At 41.2% G+C, this 25,687-nt stretch overlaps 1 protein-coding gene across 5 annotated transcripts in view; it reads left to right on the top strand.

Moving 5' to 3' along the window:
• LOC105470963 (transforming growth factor beta receptor 2) overlaps positions 1–25,687 on the top strand; it is an 87,065-nt gene that overhangs the window by 31,041 nt on the left and 30,337 nt on the right. For 3 of the 5 annotated variants that reach the window (XM_011723331.3, XM_011723332.3, XM_071090769.1), the window contains 2 exons: positions 6,982–7,150; positions 12,514–12,704. In XM_011723331.3, coding sequence (XP_011721633.2) covers positions 6,982–7,150; positions 12,514–12,704 — 360 coding nt within the window. Of the gene's footprint in view, positions 1–6,981; positions 7,151–12,513; positions 12,705–23,926; positions 24,035–25,687 lie in introns of all 5 variants that reach the window. The other 2 variants (XM_071090770.1, XM_071090771.1) reach the window with 1 other exon arrangement.

Genomic DNA, 25,687 nt, shown 5'->3' with positions numbered 1-25,687 from the left:
AAAAAAAAAACCTGTTTGTCCTTACGAACAACACTTCAGTGAATTTATCAATGAATATCATAAATTTTTAGAAGTGAAAGTGCTAGGCAAAAGGCTATTTGTGTTTGCAGTGCTGATTGATATCAATAACACGTACTCCTGAGATGTTATACCAGTTTACACTCCAGCATTATGAGAATGTTTGTTTCCCCATACTTTGCCCAGCTCACTGTGCTGTCTGACTTACTGATCTCTTTCAATATGCGTTAGGTGAAATATGGTATGCATTTCTCTTGTTAGCAAGGAGGTTGACATGCTTCACTTTTAGAGCTTATTCTCTGGTGGCATGGTCAGGAAGTAATACTTAAAGTAGCATTTTTTTAACACAATGTAGAGAACTTACATGATATGTTATTTGTTTCCAATAAGCATTAATAGTGATTTTAAATGGCATTAATTCTTCTGGCACTTATTGAGTACTTACTATTTAAAAGCAAGAATTGCAAGGCATTGTCATTTCACAGAGATTTTACAGTATTAATTACGTCATCCCTGAAAGGTTTTAAAGTACTATTACTACAAAAATATTTGCATAAGAAAGTGAATCGATGCCTTCAAGTCACTTGTCTCTGTTTTCTTCCTGCACACACTATAGTCTCCCTGTTAGCTAAATGATGGTTTCTCTAGTATTGGTACCCCAGAGACCATGTGGATTGTCACTTGAAGGAAAGCCCCACACCTCTCTTCTCTCAAGGTGTAATTAGATAAAGCATTAGGGTTCAAACACATTTTTAAAAACTAAAAAGAAGGTATTGTATTAGAAGTTCCAATCACAGAGTGCAATAGATTTTCAGCAAAAAGAAATATTTCTAAAATGTTCCTATCTTTGGCTTAATCACAAAGTATTTGTTTGTTTGGTTCGTTGGTTGTAGTAATTGGCCAAGGTATCTGATTGGCTTGGGGATGTCTTTCTTTCCTGAAGAATTATACAGGGAATCCTCCCAGATTGCTTGACTTGCTTCTTTGTTCTGGGTGGTAGGAAGTGTATGACTAGCCAATAGCCTTGTCCCACCTTGTCTCAAGGGTCAGAGCTGCTGTTGCCAGCATCACAGGCCACAGCGGCTTTCTGCCAGATGGCTGCCTCAGTATCTGACTCGGAAATGCTGCAGGCAATTAAAAACCTCCTTTCAGAGAACACGTCTTTCAATTCTGGGCCCATATGGTGATCAGGGCCTCTGGGTTTGCAATCATTTAAGAGGTCAGGCTCAAGAGAAAAGCATAGGGAAAGAACTGGAAGATGAGAAATGCCTGTAAAAAGGTGAAGAATAGGTATTTAATTTCACTAACTCCAAAATGAGCGGAGAAGGGGAAACAATTATTAAAAACTGGGTTCTCCACAGCCTTCCCATTCAAATGGGACATCACCCAGGGAGCAGCTCCCTTCCTATCCGTAAAGTCAGTTTTATGTGTACTTGGCTAGGTCCTGGGACCCACTAATCTCATTGTTGCTGTGAAGGTATGTTGTAGACGTGATTAACAGCTAAAATCATTTGACTTTAAGTAAAAGAAATTACTCTCTATAATGTGAGTGGGCTTCATCCAATCAATTGAACAGCCTTAAGAGCAAAAACTGAAGGTTCCCAGAGAAAAAATACTGCCTCAAAACTGCAGCATTGATTTTTGCCTGAGTTCCCAGGCTGCCAGTCTGCCCTATAAATTTCAGACTTGCCAGCCCCCCCAATACCACTATGCTACACCTGCAGGTTAAAAATATTCCCAAAGTACTTGTGTATTAATATTTGAGAAGCAGTACTCTAAAACAATAAATTCTATTCACCAGTTTCCATGGATGATTATTTGAGATGTTGCATTTAGTTGTGTCAATTTCAGTGGTCTTACAGTGAATATATAACACTAAGCAAGACATCCACAGGTGTTTGTAGAACAAATAAATTTCTAAGTTTCCCCCCACAAAAAATCATTCCAGAAAACAACAGTAGGTAGATACATGAATTCAGTGATACACAAATGCATGAATTCAATGATACGTGAATGCATTTCTGACAAGTGTTTATGATTATTGTTAAACCTTGAGATTTTACCTAATGGTTCAGCTAATAATAGGCACTATTTCAAAGATTTGGACTAAGGCCATATTCAGAATTTCTAATATTTATCTGAAATAAGTCTAAATCTTATTAGGCTGCTCATCTGACTCTCAAAGACGATAGTACAGTTCCAGAAATAGACACAGCTAAGCAGTCAATTCATATTCTCAAGACCTGGAACCTCTGTCTGTAGGCAGTGAGTGTGGGGAAAATGTGAGATAAAATGGGGAAGGTGGTATGACCTAGAGTGAAGGTTTTGATATTACTCATGGGCTTATTTGAAGAGAAGTGAAATATTATGGGCCATGTGATACTATCATATGCTGAGAGGTGCTACCCATGTTCACTTCCTTTAGTGGATGGCTTTCTAGGTGACAGATATTCTTATTGGAACTTCTTTTTGGAGAACTTTATGAATAACGAACTTGCCTGTTGGGGAAGAAAATTCTCTAAAGATGGTTAGCTGCTCACGGAGAGTCTATAGGAATGAATCGAAGTACCGTCATCTCTCAGTACCCATGGGGGATTGGTTCCAGGACTCCTCGAGGAGACCAAAATACACAGATGTTTAACTCCCTTATATAAAATTGTGTAATATTTATGTATAACCTATGCACATCCTCCCATATCCTTTAAATCATCTCTAGATTACTTATACCTAATACAATGTAAATTCTGTGTAAATAGTTGTTATACTGTATTGTTTAGGGAATAATGACAAGAAAAAAAGTCTGTACATATTCAGTACAGCTACAGCCATCTATTTTTATAAAAAAATATTTTCCATCCACAGTTGGTTGAAACCACAGATGTGGAACCCACAGATACAGAAGGCTGACTATATACTGCCTTCATATGAGAATATCTTAACTAAAGAGACTTAGACTAATTTAACAACCTGGATTAAAAGTAATGTTGAAGTCGGATTAGGGTTTGCTATAGGGTTAATTAGGTGGGTTTTGTATCATTGTTTAGAGGAGTACCTTTATTTCTAACTATGCACGTGTATATACTTACTCTCCTTCCCATTCCTTTGGCTTTGTAAACATTGTGTATTAAACATAAGGAGATGTTGTTTGATATGTGAGGTCATGACTGGTAACATCTTTTCCTGTGGTTTGGAGTGCACAGATGCAATGTCCCATGCAACAAATGACTGTTCCCCTCCCCTCCCACTGGCCCTCATCCCACTCTGACCAGCAGTATACTACTTAGCATGTTATTAGTGACTCTTGAGGATTCTGGGGTTGACTTGGGATGCCTTAACTGGATCCTATGGGCCTGAGAGAATCTGCGGACCTTCTCAGATGACCTACAAATTTTGTATTTATCTTCCCCCACTCCAAAATGTGTTCATAAGGCTTTTATCAAACTTAGGTGACCCCAGCAAAGGTTTAGAGTAGCTTTGCCTTCTGAACTTAACTACCTATTCCACCAGTACTGATGGTGTGCATAAAAGAACCTGAGGGCCTATATCATATAGAGGAAAAGAATACTGGTTTAAAACAAAGGTTGGAATGCATATGACCTCAAGGGCTGCCCGGAATTGTTAAGCTGGGGAGTCTCCTAGGGTTAACTAATAGGGAGTCGCTGGCTGGTGGTGAACATGTCCTGCATACAGGCTTTTGGGAAAAAATTCAGGTGAAGCTGAAGCAGTGGTAGCTTTTGGTAGCTTCTGCTGTAACAGGGAGAAAAATGTGGCATCCTGGCTGGATTCTTGTGAAGTGATATGATGTATCTTAGCCAACTTTCCTTGTATACAGTGGGTGCTCAGCATGTGCAAATTCTTATTGTGCACTGCCCCTCCCCACATCTGCCTGTGTCTGTATGCAATACAGTTGCTTGTTTGGCTTTTCTTCAAAATTCAATGGAGAGGCTTTCTCTTGGTGGGTCTACCCGTAAAGTAACATGTATTTTCTCTCTCCAGGAGACCCATTACCGTGGTGGACCTGGAGCTGTGCAAATTGGTGGACCTTCTCTCTCTCTCTGCCCAGTCTCTCCCTCTTTCTTTCCCCCTCTCCCTCCTTCAGTCCCTCCCTCCCTCCCTTCCTCTCCCTCTCCGTCCATCCTTCTTCCCTTTCTCTCCCTTTCTCTTTCTTTAAATGGTCCTTTTTTCTCTTCCCTGTTGATTGTGTTCTGCAAGCATCAGACTTAAACCACTTGCATTTGTCAACGCATCTGTGGCCACCACTGCTCCCAGCACCCATCTCATCTGTTTTCATTTCTGTCTTATCACCGCTCACTCCTGTCACTTTTCATGTTTCTAAGGTTTTGCTAGAAAAGGACTGGCCAGCACAGAGAAGAATTTCTCTCTATCCGAGGTGTGAAAGAGCTAATCACCTCTCCTTAGGGGCATGTTTTTCACAAGGGAACTTCTTCCAGCTTTATCCAGGTGCTGTCCCCTCAGCAGCATAAGTTGTATATGTGTTTGTGGTGCTGGGGTGGGGGTCGGGGTTGCTGTTTTGTTTTCTGCTTATTGTGTTTTTTTCAACTAATTATAGGTCAGGGTTCTCAACCTTGGTTCTACATTAGAATCATCTGGGCGGCTTCTGAAAATCCTGATGCCTCCGTTCCCTTCCAGAAAAATTAAATCAGACTATCTGGGAGTGGGACCCCTTCAGTATTTTTTAAATTTTCTCAGGTGATTGATTTCAACATGCTGTCCAAGTTGATAACCACCAATCTAAGCTAAAATTCTAAAATGTTGGAAGGCTGAATTTCAAGTCATGGAAATTTGATTTTATATTTACAAACAACAAACCTTCCTAATCAGCACATAGGTGCTTGTCCAAAACATACCCTATACAAAAAATATATACGTATGAAATAAACAAAATGTGGTTTCACTTTTTTTTTTGCTTTAACAATGTTAAAGAAACCTAAAGCATTATTAGTTGTTTCAAAAATTGATCCAAATATAACCATGTTAGAAAAAAATACATGTTCATTGTTGTGTTTCTCCCAAATTTCACACACAGTTCAGAGAGCATTTCTGCCTATATTTTTAGCTAAGCATAGAGCTCTTGGTCCGGGAGACACTGAGAATTTCAAAATAGCTTGTTACCTAAAAATATACTTCCTGAAATGAACTTGAGGCCCAAGAGGGATGAATGGCTTTATTTTTTTTTCTTCTATATTTACTGTTACCACAAGAAAGCAAATCTTAAATTTATATATCTTTATATTTTTAGAGACCCAGGAAACAGGTGCTATGCCCAAGCTACAAAGACAGTTGCAGGACAAAGTATCTAAGACAGAAACCTAAAATTCACAGGACAGAGAGTGACTGTGGAAGGGCATTGAACGTGTTCCTCTCTAGGCAAGAGAAGAGGGAACACGAGGCTTTGCTTAGGCCTTTCTAAGGGTTATGCCTTGGAAAAGTACCTCACAACTTTCTATGGCCCAGCAACTCCTCCAGTGCCCCATTTCGGTCTAAGTGCTTAATATTTATTAGTCTAGCATGTAAGTATTAATTCATGTTTGCTGGTTAAGTGCCTAGTAGCCTTGTCATACTTCACTGCCTGTCGAAACTAATGTCTTTAATTAACATGATCACCATCTCATTGAGGAAGAAAATGGGGATTAGGGTGTTATACCTTTATTTAAACTGCCCCTAGCTTGCAGTGTGTATTTTGCAAAGAAGAGTCTGTCTTCCATATTTTATTGAATAAACGTGAATGAGTATCACATTTATAATCACACTCCTCTCTAATCTGAGTGCAGAAGCTCTATATCCTATCCTACTTGGTATCAAGGGCTCCTTGTATTCATCCTGTGTTCACTCATTTATGCAATAAACATTTTTTATACCTTCTATGTGACAGGTTCTCTTCTTGGCACTGGAGATGTAGTAGGTAAATGAGGGGGAGAAAGTCTCATGGAGCTTACATATTTGTGGATAGATTATTAGCAAGTATGTGATGCGGATAGTTTGTGCAGACAATAAAACAGAGTCCTGTGGTAGTTACTTGCAGGTTGCTGTGTAGCATGAAGAGGTGGCATTTGATCAGAGACCAGAAAAGTGACAGGAAGCTAAACAAAGGTAATAGCAAGTGAAAGGCCTGAGGAGGGAATGAACTTGGCTTCTTCCCAGAAAGAGGCAGGAAGCTGGCCATGGTGGTGGTAAGGGAGAGGCACGGAAGGCAGATCCTTAGGTGGATTCAGCTTTTATTTGCTGTGATCATACTCCAAGGCCTCACCAATGCTTGGGATCGTGTCTAGGAGACACTCAGTAAGTGTTGGTTCATCAATTGATTTCCCTTAAACACAGAGAGAAGTCAGTAGAACTAGTCCCTTGAAAAGAAGACCCTTATAGCTCTTTCAGGAGTAGGTCAGGAAAATGGTGGTAAAGTCTTATGCCTCCACCAACAGTTCCTCCTTTTGTGTGGCACTTCATGACTCTGTGAGGTTGTAACCTCCCTGCCCAGCTGGGCGGTGATGCTCGCCTGGCTCCCACATCCTCTGCGCTGCCCTCTATTTTGGGTCACCCTGACTTGGTCTGTTTCCTGTCTTATTCACCCAGCTAAACTATAATTTCCTTAAGGGTACTTTTATTTGTGGGCCCAGCACTCCGTACTATGCAGGGGCCCATCTAGGGTTCTTTATTGAATGATAAGATTTTTGTAGAAAGTTGGCCTTACGACAACCGTTGACAAAAGCAAGTGGCTACTCAACCACCCCAACCCCTCCCCACCCCTCACCACCGTACAATGGATTTTATTACAAATTGCATACATGAGGGAGTTCTAATCTGATGTGAAGGAATTATTTTGCCTTTCTTCAGATTCATTCCATGACATCAAATTCATTTGAAATTGGGTAACATCTTCAGGAATTCATTGGCAGGCTGCCTGGCAGTTGGATAATGATTTAATATATCTTTCTCTCTCCTCAGTTAACAATGACATGATGGTCACTGACAACAATGGTGCAGTCAAGTTTCCACAACTGTGTAAATTTTGTGATGTGAGATTTTCCACCTGTGACAACCAGAAATCCTGCCTGAGCAACTGCAGCATCACCTCCATCTGTGAAAAGCCACAGGAAGTCTGTGTGGCTGTATGGTAAGAGAGCCTTTGAAGAAGTTATTCTTTCTTTTCCCCTTTTTACATAATGTATTCTCGTAGTACACACAGTCAGTGTATCTCTGTCCCTTAAGTGTAAACACCCGTTCCATTTCCCTTTCCTTTAGACCATCTCTCTTTCGATTATTAAATGTAGTTTCTAGGGTGTTCTCTGCATGTACGTGTACGTTTATATGGGTATGTCATGGTATATAAAACGATCTTTAATATAGTAAATCTGGAAACTCTTTCTTGTATCAAGAAGAGGGATTTGCCACTTAGTAGGCATTTAACCGACACCTCCTCAGTACCCCACAGTGAGACCAGGAGCTTTGTTCTCGTGAGGCAATCTCAGGTCTGGAAGAAGACGTGATGAAAGGTTGGCTGTTGGAAAAGACAACCACCTGCCAAAAATGGGGAATCTACTTGGAGAACCAGAAAAACAACCTATTTTTTTAGTCAGAAATCCTGGTTATATCATTCATATATATAACCATTGGGCTAGGTATGACTTATTTCTCGGCTCAGAACTACATATTTTTTCTTTTTTTTTTTTTTTTTTGAGATGGAGTCTTGCTCTATCACCCAGGCTGGAGTGCAGTGGCACATTCTTGGCTCACCACAACCTCCACCTCCCAGGTTCAAGTGATTCTTCTGCCTCAGCCTCTCAAGTAGCTGGGATTACAGGTGCCCGCTACCACGCCTGGCTAATTTTTGTATTTTTGGTAGAGACGGGGTTTCACCATGTTGGCCAGGCTGGTCTCGAACTCCCAACCTCAGGTGATCCGCTCGCCTCTGCCTCCCAAAGTGCTGGGATTACAGGCATGAGCCACCTTGCCCGACCAGAACTATATATTTTTATTGGATCACATTTTCTACTGTCTCTCTCTCTCTCTCTCATTACCTCCAACTCATATACACATCTCAAATAGTAATTATACATACACAGTGGATACTCATGAATCATCTGATTAATTCATGATTATAGATTGTGAGCATGAACAAGAAATAAACAACCTTGATCTTTAGAAGAGTTGCAATTTTGCAAAACTACATAAATTCATTAATGAGATATGACATTTTGCAGACTTATTCTGATGTTTTTAATTTATTGGCCATTTTTTAAAAAGTAACTTATGTGGCTCCTGGCTAGTTGACAAACAAGAATGTAAACCCAAATATCTCTCCCCCTTTTTTGGGAATAAGTCATTTGAGACCCCCAGACCTTGTAAAGCTAGCCTGATGATAGATCTGGAAACTTTACCAATTTCTGTACATACCAGGGGATGAACTGGTTTCTTAAGAAAAACTGAAGGAATGTTAACAGCAAAGACCTGTCATGACGTACTTGCCAATATGATGTGATACCTGTCCATGTCCACTTCTAGGTAATGCTGTCAGAGAAAGGATTTGGACAAAGAGTGTGTTCAGAGGAGAGGGACCAGTGTGGTTAGAGGCCTAGATATCATGCTGTCTGAGGAATGGCCTGGGCAATTACACGTGGTTAGTGCAGTGAAGAGAGATCATGGGTTCTGCTGATGAAATTGAAAGGCTCTCAGGTAGAAAATCTAATAAACATATTCTGCATAACTCTGAAGGGTAGAGGGAGGATCCGTAACATTGGCAAGAGGGCAGACTTGCGCTCAGCATAAGTTCAGACATTTTCACAATCATGGTTTCCCAACAGCAGAACAGGCTTCCTTTTCGGTAAGCACCAAGTGAAGTTCAGGAGGGGCTGGATGACCATGTGTCAAATAGAATGCAGGAAAGATTGAGACACCAGACTAGATGGCCTCAAAGCTTCCTTCCGTGGTTTCTCAAATATCTACGGTGGTGTGAGCGCTTAACTTCTGCCACCCAAAAAGGCTCTTTTAATTAAGATTTTTGTTTTTCTGACCAGTAATACAAGCCCAAATCATTGAATGTGAATCAAGTCTCTCTACAATAGAGGCTTTGCTAGCCTCAAAAAAGTGTGAGCATGTCGAAGAGAGGAGGCCTCCCTGTTTTTTCTGTGTCCCAGCTACAAAGGATAAATACAGTGAACATTATTTTGACCTGTCTTGGCCAAAGAAAGTTCTCCTGTGAAGCCAGGGCTGTTGCTAATGAGAAGGGGAAGTGTAGGGGATGCTATAGTGCCCTCCTTGATCCTCCTTCATGACCAAGGCACTCACTCCCTGGGAGTGTTGGCTGTTGAAGGTTCACTGCTGAGTCTTCCCTCCAGTGATGGGAGCTGCTTCATTCACGTTGGACACTTTCCATGGGTATCCAGCATCCCATGGCTAGTTGATGCAGAGAAACACATTCCTGGTTATTTTGCCGTAATGTGGGACATCTTTGAAGGACCATCTCACGTTCAGAGCTTCCAAGGCATTCACTGAGGCCTTTGCTGCAACCTGCATTATGGCTTAGCTTTTTCCTTCTGTGCAATACTGCTGCCTTTAGTCCCTTACAGATGCATCTCCAAAAACCTCCTGCTCAGAACTCACAGCCTCAAGGTCTGTTTCCAGGAAACCTAAACTAAGACAGGAGGCTACTGTAAAAATAGCCAGTGTGGAAACCGAAAGGCTCTACTATGATTGTAGATTTCCGTGGGTTTTTTTTTTTTTATCAGTGTTAGTGTTTTTTTCATTCATTCATTCATTCATTCATTCATTTAACTAATGTCAGTTGTGTGCCCATTCCATGTAAAATGCTTAAGCTTCTTCCAAGGATAGAAATATTTTATAACCAAAGTTATTATTATTATTATTATTATTGAGAGGGGGTCTCCCACTGTTGCCCTGACTGGAGTATAATAGCGTGATCTTGGCTCACAGCAACATCCGCCTTGTGGGTTCATGAGATTCTCCTGCCTCAGCTTCCCAAGTAGCTGGGATTACAGGCGCACACCACTATCACCCGGCTAATTTTTTTGTATTTTTAGTAGAGATGGGGTTTCACTGTGTTGGCCAGGCTGGTCTCCAACTCCTGACTGTGTGATCCACCTGCCTCGGCCTCCCAAAGTACTGCGATTACAGGCATGAGCCACCATGCTCAGCCTCCAAAATTAATTTTATCATGTTGGTTCTTCTTTCAGTGGAAATTGATAACCTCTTCAATGGCTAAGAGTAAATGTTGTGGGACAAAAAAAGTCCGTATTTACTTCTTTGTGTTTACCTTTCCTATGCTCAGCTGTATCCAAAAAGGGTTTGAAAAGTTAGCTGTGCCTGGCTGTTAAAACAGGAGTGAGTGGAGAAGGCAGTTAAGGACTTTACTGGGTCTCAAGTGTTACAGTTGTTTTCTCTCTGTGATTTTAGTTCTCTAAGTAGCTAAGAGGTGGAAAACCAGAGGCTCTGGAAGAGCTGCCCAATAATGATAGAGCAGCTTTCTTTCATGGCTCACGGTTCCTTCTTTGGCCTCTATAAGCATCACAAGGAAGAGGGACCATGACTTTCCCTGGGCACAGTGTACCTTCATTCTTCATTTTATTACCAAAACCAAAAACAACCTACACACACACACACACACACACACACACACACAAAAAAAAAAAAAAAAAAAAAAAAAAAAAAACTGTGGGGACAGGGAGGAAGGAATTCTTGTTCCATGACTACAGCTGATTTGAAGACTGCCCAGTAGCTTTGGGGTTTAGGATGGGTAGATTTCTAAATATACGTGATTTGTTGTTTGATTATGCCAACTTTCATTTAGTTTCATTTGGTCTCCTGATAGCCACCCTCAACCAATTATTCTGCTTGTCACTCTTCCTGTCACACCAGGGACCAACTTAGCAAAGCCTTGCTCCTCTTGTGTCTTTCGGAATTCTAGTTGAAGACCCCTTGAGCCCCTTCGCAAGCAAACACATGTACCTCCACTGGAGTCAACTGTGGGCTGCATGAATGTCAACACTGGCACCATTCCTGCCTGGGCTGTCCTCACCCATACCCTTGCCTGTATCTCTTTGTCAACAGATTGTCCCTTAGTGTCCTTGACTTAAGCACTAAAAAGGAAGTATTGGTCAAAGTTGCTCTTTCTCTCATGGGGATGGCCCCACATCTTTTACAGGTGCAAGCTGTGTCTTAGCTGCTTCTTGCTTCTAGCCTGCCTTCCATTTTCCTTGCTGTGAGCAGTGAGCCTTTGTGCATGGGGCAGGGAGGATTAGGGGAAAATTGGTGAGTGAGTACATGGCTCGCATTGGCTCATGTGTGCACTCAGAATTTCATAGAAGATTACTGTAGCAAAACTGACCGGTCCAAATTAGCCCTTCCTTCCACTCCCTCTCTAGACAGAATGCAATTCAAGACAGCAGGTATTTTGCATCTAAAAAGGACAGAGGTGAAAGGGAGGATGTCAGATTAACCTTGTTGGACAGTCATCCAAGATAGTATGTTCATGAGGGAGCAGAGGGAGCTGGATAGAGAGGTGATGCCCTTTTCCAAGAGAGCCAAAGTGTTCTTTTGTTCAATTATAATAGTGGGCATTAATCATGTTGTTTAAAAATCTAGTGTACCCTGAGAGCCAACTGAGCATTTCCTAGGACTCAGGGAAAATTCTGTGTGAGAAATTCTCTGAGCCCTGGGCTAAATTAGTCTTCAAATATGTGCTATGAAGGGATACTAAGTGTAAAAGTAGTTAGTTTATGACAGCATAAAATATTTCATTGAACTGTAAATGAAGAACACTCTGAAATCCTTTTCCGTTTCATGTATTTATTTATTTATTTATTTATTTATTTATTTTTCTGAATTGCTCCTTTCTGTAATTTGGGAAAGACTGCAATTCTTTATCTGGAATGTTTCTTCCCGTTTTTCTCAGCAGAACCAGCTGTTGACAAGGAGTATACCCTTTACACGCAAGGCTCTGGGGCCCAGCAAACAAAAAAAGAGGAACTGTGACTATTTCCCCAGGCATGCTCTTTGAAAACAGTATAGCTAGACAGGACAGATTTTGCCAGTTAAACTAGGGGTGTGATGTGAGGTTTGCATTACATTCAGGATGGAAGATTTAAAATTATCCTGAGTACCTAGGAATGTTCTTTTTTTCCATGTCTTCCCCTTTAATGATTTAATTAAGACTTAAGTGTGTAAAATTCTCCACCAGGACTGCCCCCATGGAACGCTGTCTGCTGCAGGTGATGTTTATAACCACAAATGGGTTCCAAGAATAAACAAAGGAAAAACAGAAAAAGGTAGAAAAACATAGGAGACTATAGGACAGCCTGCGAATGCTGGAGAACAGGAACCAGCTGCCGTTGTTAGGAACAACTTCATGAAGGAAAAGTATTCCAGATTGCCTTTCTGACCGGAGGCCAAATTATTCATTTATTCTCTTTCTCTTTCTCTCTCTCCCTCTCCCCTTGCTTCCAATGCATCTCTGCACTCTAGGAGAAAGAATGACGAGAACATAACACTAGAGACAGTTTGCCATGATCCCAAGCTCCCCTACCATGACTTTATTCTGGAAGATGCTGCTTCTCCAAAGTGCATTATGAAGGAAAAAAAAAAGCCTGGTGAGACTTTCTTCATGTGTTCCTGTAGCTCTGATGAGTGCAATGACAACATCATCTTCTCAGAAGGTGAGTTTTCTTCTCTTAAGGGTCTGGGATCTGACATCTGTGCCAATTTTTTGCATCCTTGGTCTGCAGTGTCATAGAGCACATTCCTCCTGTGGTGGATTCCATACAGTGGATTAGGAGCCCATTCAGCTGGTGGAAAGACGGGCTTAGGGAGTAGCAGGGTTTGTTCTGGTTCTCATCAAATATGGTTGACTGGGGCTAACATTATTATTTGTCTTTGACAAATAGTTTCTTTCACCTAGAGCAGTGGTTCTCGAAGTGCAGCCCCTTGAGCAGCCAGCATGAGTATCACCTGGGAACCTGTTATAAATGCAGATTCTCAGGCCCCACTAAATCAGAAACGTAGGGGGTGAATCACAGCTCTCCGTATTTTAACAAGCCCTCCCAGTAATTTGGTGCAGCTAAAATTTGGTAATCATTGTTCTAAAGATTTGGATGGGGTTGTTTAATCTTAGAGGAGGACTTTCTTTATAACTGACGCTGTTTCTTGTACATAGTCCCAGGATTTGTCTTTAGGGTACTTGTCATCGATCCCATATGAGAGAAAAATTGAAATACAGAGAGGAAACAATGAGCTTACTCTTGGATAAAGGGTAAAATAAAAAGTTTACCCTTGAAGCCAGGAGAAGAGTAGATTAGATACTAGCCTTCATCTTTGAAGTTCAGCGTTTACTCGGCTTGAAAGGAAGGCATAGACTATTCCCTCAATTTTTAATAAGAAGAGTATTCAGTGGCTTAATTATAAAAGTATTATATGCTCTTCATCAAAAATTTCAAACAATCCAACAGTGTGTGAAAATTAAAAATGAAAGTACATTTCCCTCATCCCCTCACTCCCACTGCAACAGATCATCTGTATTGACAATGTATTAGATGCACACATGTCTCTATCATTCATTCATATTATCTTCCACTCTGTCCTCTCTCCCAATCACTCCCTCTCTTCCTTTCTCCTTCCCTGCTTTCATCCATCTGTCCATCCTTCCATCCATTCCATCCAGTCATCCATCTTTCAGTGCAACTATTTGATCATACTATATTATTTTGCAACGTTTTTTAAACCCAACCACTTTTACAATTCCTTCTAAACAAGATAGAACACATAGATATACTGTATATCTTTTAATTTAGTCTCAAATGTCATATTATCTCCCATGGTGGATCTTACCATGTCTCTGTTGATGGATTATCTTCCGTTTTTCCACTTAATGCTACATTGAATAGCTTTGTAAAAATATCTCATGCATTTGTGCTAATATTTCTGCAAAGCACATTGCCAGAAGTGAAATTTCTAGATTACAAGTATGTGTATTTTAAATTTGAATAAGCACTATTAAACTATTCTCCTCCCAAAAAGGATGTGAACATATAGATTTCCATGTACCTTCTCCAGCACTGGGGATGGATAAGTCTTTCAATTTTTACCGACGTGATAGTGTAAATAAATATTAATAGTACTCTCATGGTTGTAGGAATGTAAATTCAGGAAAGGGAAAGGTTAGTTTAGTCAACAATAGGTCTGATTTAATGAAAAAATCTTTTTGAAACGCAAGTGCTGGCTCTACACCCTATCTCTGTGTCCGTGTGCATTCCACTTGCGAGAAGAGATGTGTCCTCGTGATTCGTGTTTGGTGCTTAGTAGCACTGCAGATCCAGCTTGTTCTCTTCCTGTGTCCTTCACCTACTGCCATTCTCCCTCTCTTCCTGTCCAGCTTCCCCCAGGCCAACTTCTCAGTGAACTGAAGGCAGGCATGCACATCTTGTCAGGGCAACACTTTCCAGGTTACTCTTCCTTCCTATGTTCTCGTCTTATAAATGGTCCATTTCTCTCCTTTTCTTTTCTTTTTCTTTTTTTTTTTTTTTTAAGATGGAATCTCATGCTGTCGCCCAGGCTGGAGTGCAATGGCACGATCTTGGCTCACTGCAACCTCTGCCTCCCAGGTTCAAGTGATCCTCCTGCCTCAGCCTCCTGAGTAGCTGGGACTGCAGGAGTGTGCCACCATGCCCAGCTAATTTTTGTATTTTTAGTAGAAAGAGGTTTCACCATGTTGGTCAGGCTGGTGTCGAACTCCTGACCTCAGGTGATCCACCTCCCTCGCACTCCCAAAGTGCTAGAATTACAGGCATGAGCCATTGTGCCTGGCCTCGTATTCTTTATGTGATTTGCGTTAGGACGGAAATCTAAATAGATTAAATCACACGAAATATGGTAGCACCTGATATTCTGACTTACCACGTCAGCTTTCTTCAAGTAGTTCACCTTTTAAAAGAAGGCCTAGCCTAAGCCAAAGGAATTAATCTTTAATAGCGGAATACCCAGGCACGTTTACTGGCATTGAAGAAACTTTTCTCTCCTTTTGTATACTGGCTTTTCTACAGTAGACAAGTTTATTTCCTCCAAAAGGACAAAAGTTGATAAATGGCCTACAAGTTGGATCTATATTTTATTATTGAATATCTTTGTCAAAATATCTCATGTGTTTTATATTTTACTATAAGCCTTGTAGATATTAATGACTTCCATTTTCAGAGTATTTCAACTTAGGTGATCGTCATGGGCATCCCTTGTATTTCCTCTTACTCTCAGACTTTCTTATGAAGTGAGATAATAAGCATAAAGACAGTTTCTCACTGTACAGTACAGGAAGCCTTTCACAGCTGATGACTCAAATGTCTGAGTGATTTCAGAGTCTTCTACAATGCTCCAGGAGGTGGGGGGCGGGGGCGGTGTTTGCTTTTTAAGCATCTCTCTTCTCTGTGGTGGGGTATTTCTTCCACCTCAAACAGCAGACATTAGGAGCAACATTTTGTATTCCATTTCTCCTCTTATTGCCACCATCTCTTCTTTCTATTGAGGAATGAAAACTTTTTTTTTTTTTTTCTTGAGACAGAGTCTCACTCTGTCACCCAGGCTGGAGTGCAATGGTGCAATCTTGGCTCACTGCAACTTCCGCCTCCTGGGTTCAAGTGATTCTCTTGCCTCAGCCTCTCAAGTAGCTGGGATTGCAGGCGTCTGCCACCACGCCTGGCTCATTTTTGTATTTTTAGTAGAGACAGGGTTTCAACATGTTGGTCAGGCTGGTTGCAAACTCTTGACCTCAGATGATCCATCTGCCTCAGCCTCCCAAAGTGCTGGGATTATAGGCATGAGCCACCGTGCCTGGCCAGAATGAAAACTCTTAATGTTGATTTCTCTACTCCAAGTCCAACAAGGTAGTGAACACAAAAGCTATGGCGTGCACTGTGGGTATATTATTAGTAGTACAGTACTCTTGCTGGCAAGTTCCTGATCTGCATCTACACAATGGATGATAATTATGTACATCTACCATTTTTAATATATAAGAAAAAAAAAGGTTGAGCCACAAGATTTTCTTTTAAAGTATGGATCTTTATTTCTAGTGATACTATCAATGATAGTTAATATTCAGAGAAAACATGCTGTTGCTATGCAGGGAGCTCAGCCCTTTCCAAGCATGACCTCATTTCATCTCATAGCCACCCCATGTGGGTAGGCACTGTTAATATCCCTATTTATGCATGAGAAAACCAGGCTTGGAGAAATTTAACACTTTGTCTATGATCGAACGAGTGAGTATCAAAGCTAGTTCTTCAGAGGACTGAGGTCATGGTTTTTAGAAAGAAAGAGTTAAAGAAACTTTGCTGTTTTTTTCTTTAAACCGGGTACCTACCCTTAACCCTGGAATCCCTCCGTGGGGCCTAGTGCCAGTTCCCATGCCTTCCTACAGTGACCAAGGGCAGGCCTGAGTCAAGAAACAACTAGAATGGGGCCGGATCTGCACTGCACAACTGTTCTCTCATATTCATGCTTCCCTCCCAGTCTCTGAGGATTCCCTCCTGCCAAAACATTTTGTGTAGAATTCCAGGGAAATCAGAGTCTATCCCTGTACTAACCAACATATAAAATTCCAATTAGAAGAGAAGTTGTTTGGATTGGTCATGATTGATGGCCTGGTGACAGCTGTCAGTCAGATGAGACCTGATGGGCACCAGGACTGAAGGCAGCACAGGAGGTAGGAGAGGAAGGAGTCCTGAGCAAATAGCCACCCTATTTACTTGCAGATGACATCCCCACTTTGCAAAGACATGATGTGGTTATTGATCTCTCACTGAACCTGTAAGAATCAAACACAACAACTCAGTTTTTTTCATTTCATAAATGGTTTCCAAGTGCAGTGAGACATTTAATTTGCAGAACACTGAGCGAAGAGGTGATTTCTGCTGGTTTAGGTAAGAGAGAAGCAATCTAGTGTAATACTCAAGAATGAGCCAGATCTTCTGGATTTAAGGCTTATTCTACAACTTATTAGTTCTGCTATGTTGGGCCAGTGACTTGACATCTCCATGCTTCAGTCTCTTCATCTGTAAAATGGAAATACAAAGCAGGTGGGAGGTGTTGTGAGGATTGAGTAGATAAATGCATGTAAAGTGCTTACAACATTGCCTGACATGTCACTGTTAGCTGTTAGCAGTAGTTGGGTTTTTTATAGAGGGCTGGTGACTTGTGCTTGTCTGAATGCAGGAAACCAGGCCTGTGTAGCCTTAGGTATGTTCTCACACTGAGGTTTTGTAGTTGAGTGCTGACTGTGGTGCATAAACCGAGCATTCGGATACCTACACATCACACCACAAGGTTTTGGAGGGGCTCACTCTGCTTTAATCCCTGTTTCATCCAGTTTCTCTTTTTCTCCACATGCCTTCACAGAGGCAAGGGGAGCATGCTGAGTCTAGAATTTCTAATCAAAGCTAACCACATCCCTGGCATTGTTGGATAATATTACAAATTAGGCACGTTGTTCCTGTTTTGACTCAGAATCACAGCAGGAAGCAGCTAAATAAAACTGAAACAACTCACAAGTGCCTTTCACATCAGTGATTAGGGTAATCGCAGTTCTGTACTTGCCAAAGGGATTCATTCCCTCTTCATTTTTTCCATGGAAAGCTTGCTTTGGGCCACAAGGCCTTCTCTTTGAATGACTGCACCATTATTGGCCAAGTAGTAATAACCTACGCTAAGACTACACAAGCCAAGGCGAGTCAACATCCATAATTGATCCAATAACTTGACCAACGGATTAATGGTACCTGTGGGTTGTTGTGGGATATAAGGAGATGTTGCTTGGGAGCGCCCAGCACAGTTGGTGGCATACAGTAGGTGCATCCTTTCTTACTCCTTCTCACCCTGATTAAGGAGAACACTCTATGCCAAGGCACATACCTCTTCTGAACGGTATAAACAGTTGCTACTGAAATTGTCTAGACCAGCAGCAGCAGGATCACCAGGGAGCTTATTAGAACTGCCAACCTTGGGCCCTCCGGGGCCTGTTGCATCAGCATCTGCCTATAACAAGGCCCTCAGTGATTTGTTTGCACACTGAAGTGTGAGAAGCACTGGTGTGAACTCACCAGGCAGGGATGGAACCAGAGATGGAGGTCTTATTAACTTCATGCTAGTAACTCCCTGAGCGAATGGGCCCATGAGGAATAAATTTGGTTTAAAGCCTGGTCATTTGGAAATGAGCTCAATATACTTTACTCAGTCAGCTTGTGTAACGGAACTCTCCAATGGCATGTGGGTGTTTTTCAGCAGTGACAATAAGGTTTATTTTTTAAATGTACTCCACAGACGTTGTTCTGGTGTGGATCTTAATGTGTAGAAAATCAGGCATCTTTTCAGTAGGCATTTCTTTTGTTTCTATGATCATGTTCATGTTAGTTTATAGTATTTGTATTAGTTTATCTGTGGGACTGTCCCTTAATATTTCCCAAAGCAAGAAGACATTTGTGAATGTTTTCAAGATGCATTGTACAAGATACTGTTTTGAATTGGATCTACAGAGGAGATGTTTGGTGGCCTTGGAAAGCCCTGGAGAGTAATAGTGTGGTGCTAAGAAGAGTTGGTCTGAATCAGTTCATTCCTGGGTTGTTTGCTAAGATTATCTGCTGAAGGTGGGTACATGGAAAACAAGATGGTAAGCCAAGGAGGATGAAGGGAGGCATGCTGCTGGACCACTTCCAGCTTCCAAATGTCTGGATCTTGGCCATCCTGCTTTTCCTGCTAACTTAGAACTGAACTGCTTATTCTAGGAAATGAGAGGCACTGGGGCCATGTAGGAAAGGACCCAAGTCCTAGACTTTCAGTAGTTTGCAGGAACAGGGTCCCACCCCTTTTCCAATTGAAATGTAGGCAAGGTGGTGGCAAGCCCATGGCCTAGGCTGTGGGAACTCATAGAACAACCATAGTAATGATTGCTGCCTTGGATTGCAGCCTACTCTGAATATGTGCACCTGTGCTAACTACTTTCAGGTGTGTTGTCTTGTTTCATAGAATCATTACATTTCTATGATGAAGTGAAACCTGTGAATTGGCTCCTCCAGACTTTTCATTTTAATGACAAAAAAGTGGGTCTCTAGAGAGGAGCTGGGATTTTTCCAAGATCTCATAGTTTGTTCCTCACTTTTTGTCCATAGGAGAGTCATAGAAGAACCAGATAATCTTGTCTCTTATAGAAGGAATAGCCTTACCCTTCCACATTTCCGTGGTGGTGGCGTGTTTGCTTTTTATCAGTCTTAACCCGTGGGAGGCTGCACACCTTATGTAAGAGGCTACCTGTTCTGTTTGCGGAACAGCAGCCCAGACCCACCACTCAGCATGTCCTTGGCAAGAAGCACAACCTCAGGCTGACACTGTTTCCATGTCCATGAGAAACGGTGTGTATAAACGATGACCAGTTAGATGCTCATCTGTTGGGAAGACAACAGAGGGCAGAACTGAGCAAACGGCTTCCCTGCTGAAATTACTTGTGTTCAGATCCTAGCTCAGCCTTGTATAAGCTCTTGGTTCTTGGGAGAACTACTTCACCTGTTTTCCTCTCTGAAAAATGGGAGTAGAAATAATGAATACTTTTAATAGGATTATTTTGAGGATAAATGTATTTATTTATGTAGAGAACTTGGCACAGAGCAAGCACTTAATAAATTTTGACTGTAAATAGTTATTACTGTTCCACTAGATTCAAATTTCTTATCTTTGGCTTTAGCCAGATGAGTGAGGAGCTTTGTACTAAAGTCATGTATTCTCCTCCTCCCTGAAAATTCCTCCACCTGAGTCCTATTGAGGTGCTCTCCATTATAAGAGTCCTGTGAATCAATGTGATCTGTTTACTGTAAAGAATGCGGAGGATGCGGTTCACTGCATTGTTGTGTTATCTTCATGAGGAAGCCAGGAGACATTTATTTTGGCTCTCTGTTTTAGAAAGGTGTTCTCCTCATGAGGACCTGTTTGCCTCTGATCTTTTTTTTTTTTTTTTTTTTTTTTTTTTTTTTTTTTTTTGAGACGGAGTCTCACTCTGTCGCCCAGGCTGGAGTGCAGTGGCCGGATCTCAGCCACCGCAAGCTCCGCCTCCCGGGTTCACGCCATTCTCCTGCCTCAGCCTCCCGAGTAGCTGGGACTACAGGCGCCTGCCACCTCGCCCGGCTAGTTTTTTTGTATTTTTTAGTAGAGACAGGGTTTCACGGGGTTAGCCAGGATGGTCTCAATCTCCTGATCTCGTGATCCGCCCATCTCGGCCTCCCAAAGTGCTGGGATTACAGGCTTGAGCCACCGCGCCCGGCCTGCCTCTGATCTTAAGGACGCTTTGAAGCACACCGAGCAGGGGTCTGCAAACTTCTTTGATAAAGGGCAAGATAGTAAATATTTTCAGCTTTGCAGGGCAGAGTCTCTCTCGCAGCTACTCAACTCTTCTGTGGTAGCAGCCACAGACAGTGTGTAAGCGACTGGACGTGGCTGTGTTCCAGTACAACTTCATTTACAAAAACAGGTCTCAGGCCAACCCCCAATAGAGATATTCATGGTTTTTGTGTTTCTCTCTCAAATGCTAACTATCAGAAAAGCTTAGAGTCAAATCTGAATCCTGCTTCTAGCAAATATGTACCTACACATTTAGTGTACTAATATCACCCTTGCTTACCAGTTTTTACCCTGTGTTCACATGTTTCTATTCCATTTGTCATAATTTTAGCTCCTATCTTGACTTTATCTTCTTTCACTGTTTGTTGTTGTTGTTGTTTTGTTTTTGTTTTTGGAATGGGATAGGACTGTAAGTAAATAAATTGATTATATCTTGCTAGCTTAGAAATCAGGACTTGAGAAACCACTTCTGACTCAAAGTTCAATCTATGTGGTTAAATAGGGAAGCAGACCATGAGATGTACGCCCAGTGGTGCACGTTGCTGACTCGCCAGCTATGTGCAGGCTTTAGCAGTTAGTGTGGTGATGTGTGCTCTCTAACCTGAGATGTTGAGAGAAGGGCAGAGAAGAGGACTTCTTGTAGCCACAAAGTTTCATTCCTTCCTCTATCATTGTTGGAGCATTTCTTTTAAGTGAAAACAGCCTTTTTGGTTTGCAAGCCTAACTCTGGCAGGAAGACAAATTATTTTTTTTACAGTATCAGACACGCTGTTTCCTGTCTATGTTTAACTTGCTAGCAGAACATCTCAGCCAGCTGGTTCCCTCTGGACCCATTGTGTCCTTTTGTCGTTGCTTTACGCCATCCAGCAAACCCACTCTGTGTATTGATCACATGCCTTGAGCATTTTGTTGACTTCCGTTGCTTTCTGAGTAAGGCAGGTCTTAGAAATGCTGCCCTCTTTCTCCCAAATCTCATTTTGTGTTTGTTCAGCTCCAGCACCAGGGAGCTGGCTTCATGGGGAAATGATTAGCTCTTGCATGTAAGAAATGAAAAGAGTAAATGGTGTTTTGGTAGCTCTGGGGGATTTTGGGTATCCTGCCTTGGAACTGTGCACTCACGCCTCAAAATAGCTGGCTTTCCAGCTGTGCATTTTTGTTTCCAAAGAAACAAACCAGATTTACTTTCTGGTCTCAATGCAGAAGGAAAACTAAGTGTGGAAATATGGTTGAGAAAAGTTGTTACAAGAGGAAGAAAATTATGGATTCAAGTTGCTAGTCTCATTCCTGAGAAGAGAAATCAGTTATTTGAGGTGATGACTCAGAGCTGAAGTAGCCTTTGGTTGTGAACCTTGGTTAGAAAGCACACTTGGAATTCATCAATATGGCCCTGTGTCTGGCCAAGGAAATAATAAAGATTTGCATGCTAGAGGACACTGTGATTCAGTTGAAGGAAGCTTAGAATGTATTTGAACTGAATTAAGGCAAAAGCAACTCACTTTTCAAGATTTTTTTTTTCTCAAGTAGCAAAGTAAACAAAGCTGCACTGAGGCCAGATGTGATTTCTGGTTGTGAATATTTGTACTCTAGAACTTCATTCTGATATGAATCAGCAGAGTGGAATCTAGTATGGACACAGGCCGTCTCAAATTCCATCCACTGGCTGTGAGTGACCAAGAAAGCAATCGGACCCGTACTGCTGGTGCTGTAGCAAGGTTCTGGTGGTTCCTCTGCAGCCTCAGGTCTCTCCCACTGCAGCCTCCATGTGTTCCATAAACTCCACTCCCATGAGTAATGGCAAGAAGGGTGCACCGAGCCTTTTTGCTGCTTTGCACGTGTCTCAGTGTCCCACCAGGGGGAAAAAAAGGCTCAAGGAGTTAGCTAACCACTGTGAAATTGACTTTTATTTCCACCCACATATACTCCAGAGGCTATATTCACCACCGTTTGGACATCTGGATGACTTGCCTTTGGAAAGTCTTTTTTTATTCTAAATCACTCCTGCATGTTACCTGTTATGGAAAATATCAATTTTGCCATTACAAGTTATGCTTTTTTAAAAAAACAAAATAGTCACTTTTAGAGAAAAAATTTATATTTGCTTATCTACTTTTAAAGATATACATATATATGACTTTTGTTGCCTAATTAGAGGATATAGTTGGTTCCAATGTCAAGAATAATTTATCTGAAATTTAGTCATTAAAATTATTTTCATGTCTTCCATTTTCCAGGCCCCATTCTATTCAAAATACCTGTTTCTTCCACCAGGCTGATGTAGTCATTCTCAGCCTTGGCTGCACATTGGAAACACCTGAGGAGCTTTAAAAACTACTCATTAACTGGGTCTTACTCCTGCTGTTTCTGACTTAATTGGTCTGGGGCCTGGTATCAGGAATTATTTTTTAATTCTTCAAGGTATTTTAATATGCAGCCAACATTGGGAACCACTGGACTCAAGACAGTTTGTTCTGCCAAATCTTTTTATATTTTTCATCACGTTCCCCATGTAACCTGGAAAGGGCTGGTAACAATTAAAGAATGGCAAGTACCACAGGAAGGAGCCAAAATTCTGCCTTCGAAGGTTAGAGGAGAAGAAAAACCAACACCTGTTTTACCCCATCCACGGAGGAATCACAAGACTTTTTAAGTGGGGGTATTATTTTTTTTCTATAACAATTTACAAGCAATTGCTTTAGAACAAGGTCAAGGGCCTGATTGGGAATAGGCATCTTAGCTTTTAAAACTGATTAAACTATACATTAAAGGAAAGCACATTTTAAACCTTCATGTATCCAAAAGGTTGGATGGCAAGGTTTGGGTGCCACTGCCTTGTCAGAGACAAGGCAGGGACCAGGAAGGCTGTGTGCGTGATTTTAGGAGGTAAAGAAACTCAGGTGGGAAGGAATTGCAGAAGCCTGTGGTTCACCTGGAAAGCCAGAGAGAGAGAGGATGTATTTTGGTGACCTAACAGGTATTGTGAATAATGAATATGCTTTTCCAAAGCGATCTGGTCTCCCTGTTGGAGGGGATCCTGAAATAACTTAAGAAATGCATCTTGCTTTCAGGTTTCCTGAGAACATGAGGGCCCCTAGACAGAATACAAGGTATAATTCAGACGGTCAGCCAGAAAAAGAATTAAAGAATCAGGGCAGGTGTGGGGATCCTAACACAGCCTCAGCTTTTAGTAGTCAGAAGACTTTTCTGTGTAATAACACAGAGAAGAAAATGAAAAAAAAAAAATCTTGCTCCAAAGAACATATATGAGGTGTGAAGCTCTCTCTGTGGAGGGACAGATGTGTCATCATTTCTTGGACAAAGCCTGGTACGTTGTAGGTACCCTCCTGATGTTCGTTGCCCTCCTTTTAAAGTCAGAGCAAGAGAGGTAGCAAGAATCTATATCCTAAGGAGGAACATAAAGGATGAAAATCACAGTGGAAGGGATGCCTAAAAGAGCAAAGGCTGAATCAGGGTTTTAATTGCCCGAAATGACCAGTTTTCCAAAACTTATCAGGTAGGTGTAAAATCAGACATACAGGTTCAAACAATCAATTGCAAAGGAGCACTTATCAAAACAGTGGCTGGGGATCTGCCCCTGTGATGAAGACCCCAGGGTGTAGAGGTAAGTTAAGGTCATTCTGAAATCTGGATGATCTTGCCGAAAGGGTCAAAACAAAACAGAAAGAACAAACCATCAAGAGCCTTAAACTCCACTCGCTGGAAGAGGAGGTGAGAGTCCTGCTGTAATCTTTGCTACACAGATTACATTCCAAGTATTATATCTGTGTTTAGCAAAACACACGATGAAGGATCTTAAATAGCCAAGCGTGGTTTTGGAGAATAGATCACTTTATCCGTAGAAAAAAGGTCCTGGCATTTATTGGATGCTATATGCTGGGCAGGCTGATTTTAGGGTCTGATAAATATGTCAGACTTTAGAGTCTCATAAATATATATCTTGAAAAGTAACCGAAGAAAACATGGCTGTTCAACCTGAAAAGGAAGTGATTTAGGGGATATGAGTTTAATGTCCAGCAGGAGTTTTAAGTGTTCTCATCCCATAGAAAATGGATTCATTTTGTTGCTTTTTGCTTTAGAGAACAGCAGAAAGGCCAGTAATAGAAGTACACAGAGGCTCCATTTGACTTAATGTAAAGAATAATTTTAAAAATGTCCCAATATTTAGTCTTTATCCCAATATATCTACAGTTAGAAATATTGTGATTTGATTAAGGAATGATAACAAAGGAGTGGTGTCCTTCTACCGTAACATTTTCAGGCAGAGGTTTTACCTTTACCTCTCATGGGAATTCTAAAAGACGTTATCATACTGGATTAGAATACATGCAAGGCTTTTCCATCTGGGAGAGAGATAAGAAGGAAATAATACAAAGGAGACTGTGCCATGGGATAGGACAGATGGAGAATAGCTTTGTTCTGAAATATGTGCAGTTGGAATAAAACAACCACATTGATTGGAGAGAATGCTTCTTTCATCATTTGGGGAAAAAATACTCTCAAACTATATCCAGAATGTCAAACAGTGCTGTCAATAGCTAGAAGTTAAATTAAATCCTGCCTTGCTAGTGAGCTTACTGTCCTTTCATTGTTTAATTAAAATGACTTTTTATTGTTTGCTTAAATTGGTGTGCTTTTTACTGGGATGATGGATGGGGAAGCATATCTCATTCTACATTCCTCCACCAGTTAATTGACTAGAAAATTATCATGGACCATTTTCTCATTGGCTAGTGCTGAATACAACCATACCAGAGCTTTGCAAGTAATTCCACTATGAAAAATTTTTGTAGGAGGAAAGCATCTCTATGGCAGAGTACCAAAGAACTTAATTTTTGCTAAACTCTTTAGCAAAAATAAAATTTACCTCTGAAACTTGAATGCGTAAATGAATCACTGCAAGAACTTTTAAATGCAGATTCTGATTCAGTTAGTTGAGGACAGCGCTAAGACTCTGCATTTCCAGTAAGTTCCCAGGGGATGCTGATGGCTGCTGGTCTGGGGACACACTTGGAATAACAAGGTGACAAGTTATTCTGTATGTAACATGTCAACAAAATTTTTAAAGGTGCAGAAAATGATGGCAGGATCTTTGAACTCTGCAGTTAAAGTATATATGTGAGTGCTTAGCTTTTGCTTTCTTTCTGTGTGTGTGTGTACAGACACTCAGACACAGATACCTTCGCCTATATACATCTGAATATATATGCATTCCAGTCCGAATTCAAATCTCTTCAAGGTTATGGATCTGTTGTTT

This window comes from Macaca nemestrina, chromosome 2 (assembly GCF_043159975.1).
Source record: "Macaca nemestrina isolate mMacNem1 chromosome 2, mMacNem.hap1, whole genome shotgun sequence".
In the NCBI taxonomy this organism is placed as follows: domain Eukaryota; kingdom Metazoa; phylum Chordata; class Mammalia; order Primates; family Cercopithecidae; genus Macaca; species Macaca nemestrina.
Note: the sequence above shows the minus strand (reverse complement) of the source record. Positions and strands in the feature narration are given on the sequence as shown.